The 14,831-nt window shown below is 48.0% G+C and overlaps 1 protein-coding gene across 5 annotated transcripts in view; it reads left to right on the top strand.

The window, feature by feature from the left end:
- RHBDF1 (rhomboid 5 homolog 1) overlaps nt 1–14,831 on the top strand; it is a 112,612-nt gene that overhangs the window by 80,539 nt on the left and 17,242 nt on the right. For all 5 annotated transcript variants that reach the window (XM_075132833.1, XM_075132834.1, XM_075132832.1 and 2 more), the window contains 5 exons: nt 8,796–9,047; nt 9,803–9,914; nt 11,441–11,515; nt 12,295–12,456; nt 14,115–14,215. In XM_075132833.1, the coding sequence (XP_074988934.1) occupies nt 8,796–9,047; nt 9,803–9,914; nt 11,441–11,515; nt 12,295–12,456; nt 14,115–14,215 (702 nt within the window). The remainder of the gene's footprint in view (nt 1–8,795; nt 9,048–9,802; nt 9,915–11,440; nt 11,516–12,294; nt 12,457–14,114; nt 14,216–14,831) is intronic.

Here is a 14,831-nt window from a genome sequence, read left to right as displayed (position 1 = left end):
GGGTCTGCTTCCCTTTTTATTTATTTTTTTAATTTGGGGGTATACATATAGTTTGAGCCTCTATTATGGTGTTTTTAAAAAATTTCCATGCAGCTTGTGGGCATTTCAATCTTGTGACTGTTCCTTTTAGTAACTGGTTCCTCACCCTAGCAAGGAATCAAACTATGTCATTTCCTTTTGTTTCCTGATAAGTCAGAGACTCCCTGAGTAACTGGCACCTCACACTGTCAGAGGGCAGCCTTGTTCTTGGCTCTATCAGTTCACCAGGGTGTGAATGCACAGCAGACATGGGGAAGGACCTTGTCGCGGTTCTGCTGCTCACAATCCATCTCATTGTGCTAACGCTTTCCCTCGTCATGTTATTGAGAATGTTACCAGCTGTGACACAGATGCTGGAAGTAATACTGGGAGTTCACCACTTTTCCAACGAGAATATGAGATCCAATTTTTGGGCAAAACTAATTCCCAGTGTTTCCATTTTTATATCATTTTAATGGTTTTATTTATCAAAGCAAAAATGATTTAATTCAGACTCTAGGGAACGGTATCAAACTATTGAAGGTGCCAGTTCAGGGAGTCAGGTATGCACCTGGTCATAAACCAAATCGGAGACTTCATAGCAGGAAATTTAGAGGGCAGTACCTCTCTCTAAAGACACATAGAAACGCCTCAAACTCCCAAGAGTCAGAGGTGTTCAAGGCTAGGCCACAGGTCAAATCTGAATCCATATTGCTCATCGAGAAGAATGATTTTCCAAGTGACACGTAACACAGTCTTCTTCTCAGAGTGTCTTGGAAGGGTTTGTATCGAATCATTCATACACTGAGAATCCCTAAAGGTTACAAAGATTGTTTTATTCAATTTCTTTTGAGCATTTAAAACATCATCTGTTATGCTTTGCAACACAGAAACTAACCTACAAACACACAGGAAAGTTTGGGGGTGTTATTTGTGCACTTATTAATTTTCTGTGGATTCTTTCTTTCCCTAATGCACACTCCAAAGAGTTGAGCACTCACAATATTCACTACCCACCACACCACAACTAAGTGATGTGGTGGGCAGTGGATCCCCATTGGACACAGTCTGATACTACTGGTAGCCGCAACAGTCACTCGAAGATACCAGAGAACATAAAGCCACCCTAAGCTCATGCTCTGTTGTGGTGGCTTTCCAGGAACCAGTTAAGAGATTTCCTAGGGCTGTGCTCTGGTTCTTCTTTGAGTGGTAGCCCCTATGTGTCATCCACTGTGGATAAGCATGCGCTGCAAATGCGTCTGAGACCAGAGAGTTCTTGCAAGCAGTGTCCACTGCCTACGCCTCTGCCTTTGCCATCCTCACGCTCCACTCCAAGGCCATAAGAGGCTGTGTGCACCAACTGCCTCTAAAGTACCTTCTTATTGCCTCCTGGCCTGACTCAGAATCTCCAGTGTCTGGAGCTTCTCCTTTCTCTTCAGCCTCGTCCTTGTCTTCAAACCTGTAAATATGTCAAAGATTTTACTGTTTTAGCTCTGTAGTGAAGCTATTGTTAATGGGTTTTATTAGTATAGTTAGTGAGTAGTTTAAATCCCCTTCCCAGAAAACCTCCTGCCTCCCTGGTACAGGAATTAGATGATGCCCAGAATACCTGTATTTGGAAACAATGTCTCCTCTCCCTGCTTCTTTTTGGTCAGCAATGACCACCAGTGATACATACACTGCCTCAGAGAAGTGCATATCTCCACCAAGTGCAATATGTACCACTCCTTCCCCAGCCAGACCCAGAACTCCAACTTAAAAAGCACCTCATGGTGAAAGCTGTGAGGCCTGAGTCGGACCCAGGCTGGGGACCCCACCGTACATCGACGAGCACGCCTCCTAGCACAAGGCCTGACACAGGAGCAGGAAAGAGCAAGGCCAGGGACCCTTTGACAGGTTTTCCACATGAGAGCAAGGGACTCTCTCATAAGCACAAGAGCAGAGTCCACTCTGAAGAGTTTGGATCCCACCCCAAGACTCTGCCGCTGACACATCCTTCAGAATGGCGGTTCTACAGGCAGCCATACCACCTGCATCCTCCTCCTCTCTGAGTGCTGCTTGCCAGACACCCACAGTGGAAGACACACAGGGACCAGTGCTTGAAGAAGAAAGGGAATTTACTTTGTGGTAGCAGGAGTTCTTATAGGTATTCCACTACCCATCCTCCTTCCCCTCTGCCTCAGATCATGTCTGCATTCACAGGAGAGACGGAACTGGAGAGGCATCTGTCCACACCACCTCTTATATCCTCGGCGTGGAGCACACTGGTGGCAAGGGGATAGGCACCGACCAACGGACACTGTTTGCAAGAATTCTCCAATCTGAGGTGCGTGGTGCACAGGCATTGTCACATTTTGGGGTGCAGTGCAGTTCAGTGAGGGGCCTGCCTGTAACGCCCTGCTGCTGTGGCTTACAGCCTGGACATCAGCAGACGAACACGCAGGTCTGTATGCTGTGCATCCCTGGAGCAGCAACTCTGACTCCAGCAGCCTGCCTCCAGCACAACAGCCCTACCGTGGTTTCCGCCAACCTGGGTCGCTACTTGCACGGTGACCCCAACGCACTCCCAATCCTGAATTTTCCCAGAACTGTGTGCCCTGAAATGTCCAGCCCTCTCCTGGGCCACTCTGAGAAGTAATAAGGTTTGTTTGCTTCTTTAAAGAGACAAAAGCACATTACAGCTTATTAACTGGGGGAGGTACACCCTTCCTTCAAACACAGCACTGAGTTGGTTTATAAGAAAAAAACCACAAAAATAACCAAAAACAAATTTATTAATAGGACAAAGGTTATGTGATGCCAAGTAAAAGAAATAAAAGTAGAGATGTTACAAGAAAATACAAGTGAAAGCACATATCTAAAGTTTAAAACTTAATCTAGCAAGGTACAGGCTTTGTTAAAGATGGTTTCTCTCATCAGTCATTCTTCTTTCCAGCCGTGGTTGACTTTCCCTCAGTCAGGGCCTTCCACAAAAGCACAAGAGGCTGGCTTCTTTTGTCTTCCTAGGTGAAAGGTCTTGGCCTAAGCAGGTTTCTCACCTATATTCAGTTTCCAGTGGCTTCAGCCCCTCCTTGGTTGAAGGGCCCATCTTTTTCAGCTTGCAGAGCTCTGGGCCCTTGTGTCTGTCTGGTGATGGATGCCAAAGATGACCTCTGTCCTTGCTTATATCTTCCAGAGTTCAGTGACTTTATTTAGAGAGGCAACATAAGATAATACAAGAATGTTAGAATGGCCATATTGGATCAGACCAATGGTTCATCTAGCCCAGTATCCTGTCTTCAAAGTGGCCAGTGCCAGATGCTTCAAAGGGGATGGACAGAACAGTGCAATTATAGAGAAATCCGTCACCTGTTGTCTACTCCCATCTTCTGGCAGTAAGAGACTCAGGGACACTCAGGGCAAGGGGTTGCATCGCTGACCATTTTGGCTATTAGCCATTGATGGACCTATCCTCCATGAACTTACTTGGTACTTTCTTGAACCCATTTATACTTTTGGCCTTTACAGCATCCCCTAGCAACAAGTTCCCCAGGTCGACTGTGTGTTGTGTGAAGAAATACTTCCTTTTGTTTGTTTTAAACTTGCTGCCTATTAATTTTTATTCCACACTGATAAGGCCTCAATTGGAGTACTGTGTCCAGTTCTGGGTGCCAGATTTCAGGAACGATGTGGACAAATTGGAGAAAGTCCAGAGAAGAGCAACAACAATAATTAAAGGTCTAGAAAGCATGACCTATGAGGAAAATTTGAAAAAACTGGGTTTGTTTAGAGTGGAGAAGAGAAGTCTGGGCGAGGTGGGGAACGATGACGGACACATAACACTTTTAAAGTACATATAAAGTTGTTACGAGAAAGAGGGCGAAAAATTGTTCTTTTTAACCTCTGAGGACAGGGCAAGAAGCAATGGGCTTAAATTGCAGCAAAGGGAGGTTTAAGTTGGACATTAGGAAAAACTTCGTGACTGTCCAGGTAGTTAAGCACTGGAACAAATTGCTTAGGGAGGCTATGGAATCTCCATCATTGGAGGTTATTAAGAACAGGCTAGACAAACACCTGTCGGGCATAGTTTAGTTATTACATACTCCTGCTTTGAGTGCAGGGGACTGGATTAGATGACCTCTTGAGATCCCTTCCAGTCCTACACTTCATTGGGTGACCCCTTGTTCTTGTATTATGTGAAGGGGTAAATAGCATTTCCTTAGTCACTTTTTCCACACCATTCATGATTTTATAGACCTCTATCATATCCCCCCTTTAGTCATCTCTTTTCCAAACTGAACAGTGCCAGTCTTATTAATCTCTCCTCATATGCAAGTGGTTCCATATCTCCAGTCATTTTGGTTCAGAGTAGCAGCCGTGTTAGTCTGTATTCGCAAAAAGAAAAGGAGTACTTGTTGCATCCGATGAAGTGAGCTGTAGCTCACGAAAGCTTATGCTCAAATAAATTGGTTAGTCTCTAAGGTGCCACTAGTCCTCCTTTTCTTTTTGCGAATCATTTTGTTGCCCTTCTCTGTATTTTTCCAATTATATCTAATCTATCTTTTTTGAGATGGGACTGCACACAGAATTCAAGGTGTGAGTGTACCATGGGTTTCACTAGTGGCATTATGATATTTACTGTCTTCTTATCTATCCCTTTCCTAATGGTTTCTAACATTCTGGTTAGCTTTTTTGACTGTCGCTGCACATTGAGCAGATGTTTTCAGAGAACACAGTGACTCCAAGATCTCTTTCTTGAGTGGCAACAGCTAATTTAGACTCCATCAGTTTGTATGTATAGTTGGGATTATGTTTTCCAATGTGCATTACTTTGCATTTATCAACATTGACTTTCATCTGCCATTTTGTTGTCCAGTCACCTAGTTTTGTGAGATCCATTTGTAACTCTTTTCAGTCAGCTTTGAACTTAACTATCTTAAATAATTTTGTATCATCTGCAAACTTTGCCGCCTCACTGTTTACACCTTTTTCCAGACCATTTATGAATATGTTGAACTGCACTGGTCCCAGTACAGATCCCTGGAGGACCCTGCTATTTACTCTCTCCACTGTGAAAACTGACCCTTTGTCTCCCATCTTTTTAACCAGCTACTGATCCATGAGAGGGCCTTCCCTCCTATTCTATGACTGCTTACTTTGCTTAAGATCCTTCGGTGAGGGACCTTGCAAAACTTTCTGAAATCCAAGTACATTATATCCACGGGATCACCCTTGTCCACATGTTTGTTGACCCCATCAAAGAATTCTTAATAGATGGGTGAGGCATGATTTCCCTTTACAAAAGCCATGTTGACTCTTCCCCAACATATCATGTTCATTTATGTGTCTGATAATTCTCTTCTTTACTGTAGTTTCAATGACTTTGCCTGGTACTGAAGTTACCCTTACTGGCCTGTAATTGCCAGAATCTCCTCTGGAGCCCTTTTTTTAAGAATTGGAGTTACATTAGCTGTCTGTCAGTTATCTTGCACAGAAGCTGATTTAAGTGATAGGTTACATATTACAGGCAGGATGACCTCAAGGTCTTTCCTTCTTGTGGGATTCCCATCCACCTGCTGATTTCTGTGTTAATGGGGCTTCCATTGTTTTTGGTCACACCTTGCTTAATTTCATTGGGGACAGATAGATAGCTGCCTTTCCCTGTCTGGTAGAGACCTGTTTCTCCCTTTGTTTGGTCACAGACTGTAAAATGTAATATCAGTGAGTATTTGTAATTTTCATATAGTGTTAATGCAGAGATTTCTCATTGATATTAATCACCAGTGTGTCACAGGCTTTCCTAAAAGACCCCACTCTACATAGTTATAATACCTTGATATTGCATACAGTCAGTTGATTCAATTGCTTATCACTTGAGGATCAGCCCCCTGTCTTTGTAGACGATGAAACCTTTACAGTGTATTCTTTGAAATGTAAAACCCAGACCAATTTTCTCTCTCCTGCTCTTGTGTAGATGCCATGCTGTCTCCTCCCCAACTTGGTAGCTTGGGGGATTTGTTTGCCTAATATGTAAATGGACCTTCATTGTCTCTGCCTGTCAACCAGGCCAGTCAGAAAAGCAAATACACATTCCTGTGTCTAAGGCAAAGTGCTTATGCATTGCTTGACAAACACATGCTAAGTATATAATTCTAGCACACATTTCTGAACACACCCTATACATACATCATGCAAGAATATTAATGATCTGTGAGTTCTTTGTTTTCTAATGATATCTTACATGCCACCTGTCAGATACAGATTGTGACAACAGTGTGTTAGGTGTAGTGAGTATGTCAGGCCTGACGAGCTGCTGACACAGAGTACAGAGTAGCAGCCGTGTTAGTCTGTATTCGCAAAAAGAATAGGAGGACCTGTGGCACCTTAGAGACTAACAAATTTATTTGAGCATAAGCTTTCGTGAGCTACAGCTCACTTCATTGGATGCATTCAGTGGAAAATACAGTGGGGAGATTTATACACACAGAGAACATGAAACAGTGGGTGTTACCATACACACTGTAATGAGAGTGATCAGGTAAGGTGAGCTATTACCAGCAGGAGAGCTGGGGGGAGGGGGCAGGAAAACCCTTTTGTAGTGATAATCAAGGTGGGCCATTTCCAGCAGTTGACAAGAATGTCTGAGGAAGAGGGGCGGGGGGAAGGAATAAACATGGGGAAATAGTTTTACTTTGTGTAATGACCCATCCACTCCCAGTTTTTATTCAAGCCTAAGTTAATTATATTCAGTTTGCAAATTAATTCCAATTCAGCAGTCTCTCGTTGGAGTCTACAAGCCATCAGGAACAGTATCCCTGATAATGTCACGGCAAACCTGGTGGCTGAACTTTGTGACTTTGTCCTCACCCATAACTATTTCACATTTGGGGACAATGTATACCTTCAAAACAGCGGCACTGCTATGGGTACCCGAATGGCCCCACAGTATGCCAACATCTTTATGGCTGACTTAGAACAACGCTTCCTCAGCTCTCGTCCCCTAATGCCCTTACTCTACTTGCGCTACATTGATGACATCTTCATCATCTGGACCCATGGAAAAGAAGCCCTTGAAGAATTCCACCAAGATTTCAACAATTTCCATCCCACCATCAACCTCAGCCTGGACCAGTCCATGCAAGAGATCCACTTCCTGGACGCTACGGTGCTAATAAGCGATGGTCACATAAACACCACCCTATACTGGAAAGCTACTGACCGCTATGCCTACCTACATGCCTCCAGCTTTCATCCAGACCACACCACACGATCCATTGTCTACAGCCAAGCTCTACGATACAACTGCATTTGCTCCAACCCCTCAGACAGAGACAAACACCTAAAAGATCTCTATCAAGCGTTCTTACAACTACAATACCCACCTGCTGAAGTGAAGAAACAGATTGACAGAGTCAGAGGAGTACCCAGAAGTTACCTACTACAGGACAGGCCCAAAAAAGAAAATAACAGAATGCCACTAGCCATCACCTTCAGCCCCCAACTAAAACCTCTCCAATGCATCCTCAAGGATCTGCAACTTATCCTGAAGGACGACCCATCACTCTCACAGATCTTGGGAGACAGGCCAGTCCTTGCTTACAGACAGCCCCCCAACCTGAAGCAAATACTCATCAGCAACCACACAACAGAACCAGGTTTCAGAGTAACAGCCGTGTTAGTCTGTATTCGCAAAAAGAAAAGGAGTACTTGTGGCACCTTAGAGACTAACCAATTTATTTGAGCATAAGCTTTCGTGAGCGAAAATAAATTGGTTAGTCTCTAAGGTGCCACAAGTACTCCTTTTCTTTTTACAACAGAACCACTAACTCAGGAACCTATCATTGCAACAAAGCCCATTGCCAACTGTGTCCACATATCTATTCAGGGATCACCATGATAGGGCCTAATCACATCAGCCACACTATCAGAGGCTTCTTCACCTGCACATCTACCAATGTGATATATGCCATCGTGTGCCAGCAATGCCCCTCTGCCATGTACATTGAGCAAACTGGACAGTCTCTACGTAAAAGAATCAATGGACACAAATCAGACGCCAAGAATTATAACATTCAAAGACCAGTCGGAGAACACTTCAGTCTCTTTGGTCACTCGATTACAGACCTAAAAGTGGCAATTCTTCAACAAAAAAACTTCAAAAACAGACTCCAATGAGAGACAGCTGAATTGGAATTAATTTGCAAACTGAATACAATTAACTTAGGCTTGAATAGAGACTGGGAGTGGATGGGTCATTACACAAAGTAAAACTATTTCCCCATGTTTATTCCTCCCCCTCCCCTGTTCTTCAGACGTTCTTGTCAACTGCTGGAAATGGCCCACATTGATTATCACTACAGACATTGGGGGGACGGGGCATTAGGGAGACAGGGTGGGGAATGGGGAGGCAGGTCGGGCAGTGCTGAGATGAGATGGGGCTTGGGTGCAAAGGCAAGAAGGGAAGGGTTTCCTGTGCAATCTAGCAGTGCCCCCACTCCTTCCTCCCCGTAGACAGATGTTCTGGGGGTTGAGCGTTCAGACTGTCTGTTAGGAATCCCTGGGGTCTCTGAGCCAAGTGCTAAGTTACCTGCCCCAACCAGCTTCTGACAACAGAGCTTGGTTGGTTCCTGGCTCCGTAATTCCAAGGAGCTAATAGCTGGGGTAGGAAGGAGCCCTCCAGCCCTTGCTCTGCTGTCCTGTCCCCCTCTCTGACCCTGTGGCCATAGCCCAGGGAACGGCCTTTGCTCCCTGCTGCACTCTGCAGAAGCAAAGCATTGCTGTCTTGCTTTATGTTCCAGTCCCCTGGAGCGAGGCTGGAGAAAACAGAAGGAAGGGACCCTGCCCCAACCCAAGGTTCGCTTACGGCAGGAAGTGGTGAGCATGAGCCCTCAGCGACGCGGCCAGCGCATCGCCGTCCCAGTCAGAAAGCTCTTTGCCAAGGAGAAGAGGCCATACGGACTGGGCATGGTGGGCAGGCTGACCAACCGCACCTACCGCAAGCGCATAGACAGCTACGTGAAACGGCAGATTGAGGACATGGACGACCACAGGTGAGAGGAGCGAGCCCCTTTACAGCAAGGGTTGCTGGAAGAGGCTACAATGAGCCGGTTAGCATGTCCCCGACTGGGTGGGATGCATCTCACCCGCTGCGAGTACGTGTGTGACACTTGCCGAGTGAGACATGCATCCTGCAGTGGGGATTATTTGTGTATTCCTTGAACCCCTCCACTCAACACATTTCCTTGGTGCCCATTGGGACAATCCTGCCATGAGCACCCTGGAGCCTGTGTGGCTTTGACAGCCCAGCACATCTGCTAGTTGCTGACGAGAATGGTCCTCTGCACAGACCCACCTGTCTTATTAGCCAGATTGACAGGGAAATTGAGACGTCTCCTCCTTTTTCCTCCTCCCTGATGAATTTTTTTAGTCACAAAATGGATTTAGGCTTCAGGCCTGACATTTTGTGTCACGGAAACTTTGCACAAATGTTCATAAGAAGTGAATATGGCAGGGTGTGACCCCGGGTTCCAATCCTCCCTCCCTCCAAAACATTTCCTCCAGTCTTGTCCCAGCTCTGAATCGGCTTGTGGCTGGTCCTCTGTGCTAATGAAAACCAGAAAAGACCATTGCTCACCTGTGCGTGGGGCCCAGGCATTACCGGTCACAGCAAAGCTCCTTTCAGACTGAAGTGCATGTAAATTAGCAGGTGTTTTGCTTATGCTCCAGGAGCAAAGACACCTCCAGAAAATATGAACATGATCTTGTTCCTGGCTCTGATCTGTGATTGTCTCCATCTCCTGTCTAGGCCTTTCTTCACCTACTGGGTCACCTTTGTGCATTCGCTCATCACAATCCTTGCTGTGTGTATCTATGGCATTGCCCCCGTGGGGTTTTCTCAACATGAAACCGTAGATTCAGTGAGTAAATCCTCTGCCAATCGGTATGAACTGTGCTTGTTTCGCAGCGATTGTTTATTACCAGAGTCCCTGACCTCTCCCCACGTTCTGTAACTTGTCAGTGCGTTTCCTGACAACGGCCAATAGCTGGCAGCCAAATGTGCTCACCTGAGGGGCTGGCAGCTGTAGTTGCACGCACACGCACACCTACAGGCCTATGCACCTGCCCATGTTCACACCTGCAGCCACACAGCGCACATGCATTCACGTACACATCTGCAGACTTGTAAATTCCCCACTGTGCAGAGGCCTGGCTGATTTTCAAGGGCAGCATGTTGCCTGGGCAGACAAACCTGCCTGTTGGGCTTGCCTGCCTGTGAGCTTTGGCTTCCTGCCATTAGCACTGAGTGATGGGAGACAAGCCCATCAGGGCTGGTAATTTCTGCATCTGTCAGATAGCAGCAACGTGGCACTGTTCAGCCTGAGGAGCAGGGTCCTGGCGGCCCATTGGCCCCCACAGCACGGGTTAGAAGGAAGGTGTCTGAGTGGAATCCTAGGCTGGGGTCTGGGGCAGAGCTGGAATTCAGCCAGGACTCCTGGGATAACACCTTACAATGTCATGAGGTATTAAGGGCTAGATTTGCAGGCTGTGTTGAAGTGCTTGTACTAGTTCCCTTGCACAGGATCCCACACGTCCCTTCAAGTTTGTGCGTCCTCTGGCACCAGTTAACATCTAACAGCGCTCTCCCCTCCTCACTTGAGCCCAGAAGGGTGTTCACAGCAGGGAAACATTTATTTTTCGTGACACAGAGACAGGATTTCCCTTAAAATCCAAACAAATCCCAACCCACCTGTAGCGGCTGCAGCATTCTATCCTGGCCCATCATCCTGCTCCTCCCAAAGGGTGAAAACGGGGTGTCACATTTTGGGAAGCTGAGTCCCCCTTCAAGAAAATACATCTCCACCCACCTCCTGTAGCCGGCCATGTGTTGACAAGGGCCCACACAACCCTCCCTCCCCTCCCCTTTGGGAGACACTTGTAGATAATCGTAGTATGATCCTTCCTCTTCTTGCGTGCTTTGATGTGCAATGCAGCAGTTTCCAAGGGTGACATTTAGAGCAGCATCCCAGGCATCTGAGTCCGCACCAGTGAAACGAACGGGGCAGGACACCACTCTGGGTTCACTTTCGGCAAACATTGCTGCATCCATCACACTTGGGGCATGTTTTCAAGGTTTTTTCTCACAACCAGAACAGATGGAGGTGAAGGGGTCTATTAATGAAAGCTGAGGCTCTGGAGATCAATTGAGAGGCCAGGGCAAGCCATGTGCACACCACTCCCTTCTGGTCCAGGGGACTGTTTGGAGAGCTCTGGATTAAAAGAAACCTGAGCCTGATGACCTGCTATAGGGCTTCCGCTACCCCAGGCATTGCAGGTTTCCACTGCTCCTTCCCAATTAGTGCCCCTTTTTACCATTGCGCCTGCGCCCTGTGGTGCCCTGCTGGCCATGTGGTTCAGAGGGGGTTGCTGCTTTCTTGTCTTGCAGGTGCTGATGAACAGGGGGATTTATGAAAACGTCAAATATGTGCAACAAGAAAACTTCTGGATTGGCCCCAGCTCGGTGAGTCCCACCAGTTGGGGTTGGGTCCCTGGCGCTGGGGCAGATAGTACACCCGCACCTTCATCTGCGGGGCTCAGCAGCTCTGCTGTTTCTGCATAGAGCGGTGAGCCTGGTGCAAGGGCCTGACCAGCCAGGGCGTGTCCAGTGACACTCAGGTCCCATGACTGGCGATTTGTGCTCTGACATGCTTCCTAGTGGGCTTGTGGCCTGGCCCAGCCAAGCTTTTCAGGGTCCCATCAGAGTGGCATTGCCTGCGCTGGGTGCCCCTGTAAAATGGGCTCATTCCCTGCTTAGGGAAGCATGTGGTGTGTCTCCAATGGGGTCTGCCCTCTGCTGCTTGGCACTTTGCAGCTTGGCCAGGGGCATGCCCTGCTGAAGAGCTGGCTCTGCCTCTGTGGGGCACAAGCTGGGACATACCAAGTCCTGTAGGGGTCAGTGCAACAGGGGTGGCTGCCGCCCTAACTGGGGCTTTCCCCTCCACCAGCATGAGGGGGACCTTGCACAGGATGAAGATGATCCTTGTTGTTTGCGGAGACTGACGACACTTGTTTGGGATCATGTATTATGTGTGAATATTGCTAGTTGTGCCCAGCCCCTTGCCCTCCCCCTTCATCCCCGCCTGCCTTGACTTGCCAGAGGCAGCTGTTGCCCAGCCTCCCCCTGCCTTCCTTTTCTCCTGGACCCCTTGCTGCCAAGCCTCTTCCTTCTCTCCTCCCCCAGAGACCTCCCTTGGCCCCTGCATGACCCTCAGCTGAGCTCCTAGCCCTGTCTCTTTCCAGGAGGCCCTGATCCACTTGGGGGCGAAGTTCTCGCCATGTATGAGGCAGGACCAGCAGGTGCATAACTTCATCAGTGCTACGCGAGAGAAGGAGAAGCACTCGGCCTGCTGTGTGCGCAACGACAAGTCGGGCTGTGTGCAGACCTCGGAGGAGGAATGCTCTGTGAGTGCCCCCACTGCAACCCACTCACAGCCCTGCACACCTCTCCTCCCTCACTGCTCATCATCACGCCTGCGGATGGGACCCCTAGGCCAGTCTCCCTGCCTGCCTGGCAGCTGTGACACCTCCAGCCTCCCTTCCCAGTTGGTGTGGACCTCTGCAGCCTCCCACCTACCTGGGTCTTGTATTCATTTAGATGGAATAAATGGGCCCAAAGAGTCAAAGGTGTTAAACAGTGTCTGACAACGTTCAGGGTTTGGGGGACGCAGACTTCCACCTGCTTAATACCATGGCAAACACACCACTACACATCCCATGACCTTATTAAGATTCAGAAAAGAGAAAACAGTTTAAAACATTTGAAATGTAATTTTAACAACCTCTGTTGTTCCCTTTTCCTCTAGCTAGGAAGAGTTTTTAGAAGGGAAAAAAAATCTTGTTTGAGAGTCCCTGAGATGGTATCAAAGCAGGTAATAGCTGTCCTTTTGGGGAATAGAGAAGTCAGTTGAGCTGGGCTCAAGCTGTTGTTGGGAAAGTCTGATCCCCTTTCCCGGAAGGCAACACAAGACAAACACACACAAAGGGGACAGCAAAGATAGAAACTGCAGCTTCTGCCACTGCCTCACTTGCAGCCTTGCTACTGCGGAAACACAGGTGCAGTGCACGGTCTGATCAGCCACGCTGAGACCTGGCAAACTCATACCAGCATCATGTTCAGGGTGTTGCTTTTAAATGCCTTTTTGGTCACAGGCTTATAGCAGTGTTGCAAAATATACAGTCTTGGCTGCTAAGCCAGACTCTGGTTAGACAGAAGGGAAAAGAAGAGAGATAGGAAAGGGAAGAAGTAAGGTGGGGAAGGAAAGATAGACACAAGAGGCGTGTGTGACAGTCTCACATCCCAGGAGGCGTCTGGGATTTAGCTGAAGCCTGTGGAGGTGGTGGTGTCAGCTGGGTCCCTCTGGCTCAGTCTGGTCAGGGCATCTCTCAGGATCAGGATGACAAAGGCCCAACTGTGTCCTGGTGCATCCCGGGGTCCCAGAATGGTGGGGGTGGCAGCCATAATAGTAATACTTACTCCTTCTGGTCCACCCATCTCCCACTCAGCTGTTGGCAGCTTCTTGATTTTTCCCCCTGAAGTGTGTTTTTTTTTTTTTTTTTTTTTTAAAGGACCCCCGAAAGGGAGTGGTGGGAGAAATAGCCTGTCACGTCATTATTTTGTTCAACAATTAGACCTAATTTCTTTCCCACCAATTTTGGTCCATTGATTTCTGATCTCGCACTTCTCTTGTTTCACAAACGTGATCTTAACACAGTCCCTGAGTTATAGTAATAGGCCTCTTCGTTTGGACTAATTCGGCCTGTCTCCCTCCCTTTCATACCTTTCCCCCTCGCCATTTGTTGTTATTGCTTATTGGAACAGTTCGTAAACTTTCCCTCACTTTTCTCAGCTGAGCTCACAATCAGGCTAAGTTTGTAGGCCGGTTGCCAAAAGTCTCCGTACTCAGCGTGTGTGACCCCATCTCATTCTGATCCCCCAGTTCCCTGCTCAGTCACTGTGACCCCCACCCCACCCCCAGATTATCTCTATGAATGCCTCTGCCTCCTAGAGCTCCTGGGCCCTGTGGTGCTCAATCGTGCCTCCTCTGCTCTCTCCTGCACAGTCCACCCTGGCCGTGTGGGTGAAATGGCCCCACCACCCCAGCACGCCAACACTGGCAGGAGGCAAGAGACAGTTCGGATCTGTTTGTCACCAGGATCCCAGGTAGGCACTGCCTGGCTCAGGGCTAGCTCAGCCTCTCTCCGCCTGGTGACCGTCAGGGGCTGCCGTGTCTGTGCAACAAGTCAGAGGAGTCATTGTGCGGAGTGGGTGGGACAGCTCGTTATCCTGGGGCTTCTTAAGGAAGTAGAGGCTGTTTGGAGAATGGGCCAGGCAAGGGGAGTGGATCCACAGCTGGAGAAGGAGACTGCTCTGGGCCTTGATTGGAGGAAGGAGCATGATTAGATTCTTACCCCAATATGGGAGCTGAGAGAGGTTCTGATGCATTCATATACCATGGGGCAAACTCTGCTGGACACAGGTGGGAGCACAGGGTCACTGGGTAGAGGAAGCGGGCACAGCGTGTCACTGGGTAGAGGTGGGGAAGGGGGTGTGGAGTGTCACTGGGCAGGGGGACAGGGAACGGGGCACAGCGTGGGGGCTGTGGGGAAGGGTGGTGCTGCTTAGAGACCAATTGGATACTTGGTCTAATTTCTGCTCCTCCTCCCCATGGGCATTGCTGTCCGCTTGTAGCCTGAATGCATCCAATGAAGTGAGCTGTAGCTCACGGAAACTTATGCTCAAATAAATTTGTTAGTCTCTAAGGTGCCACAAGTACTCC

This window comes from Caretta caretta, chromosome 10 (genome assembly GCF_965140235.1).
Source record: "Caretta caretta isolate rCarCar2 chromosome 10, rCarCar1.hap1, whole genome shotgun sequence".
Lineage (NCBI taxonomy): Eukaryota > Metazoa > Chordata > Testudines > Cheloniidae > Caretta > Caretta caretta.
The sequence above is the reverse complement of the archived record's forward strand: the minus strand, read 5'-3'. Positions and strand labels throughout refer to the sequence as shown.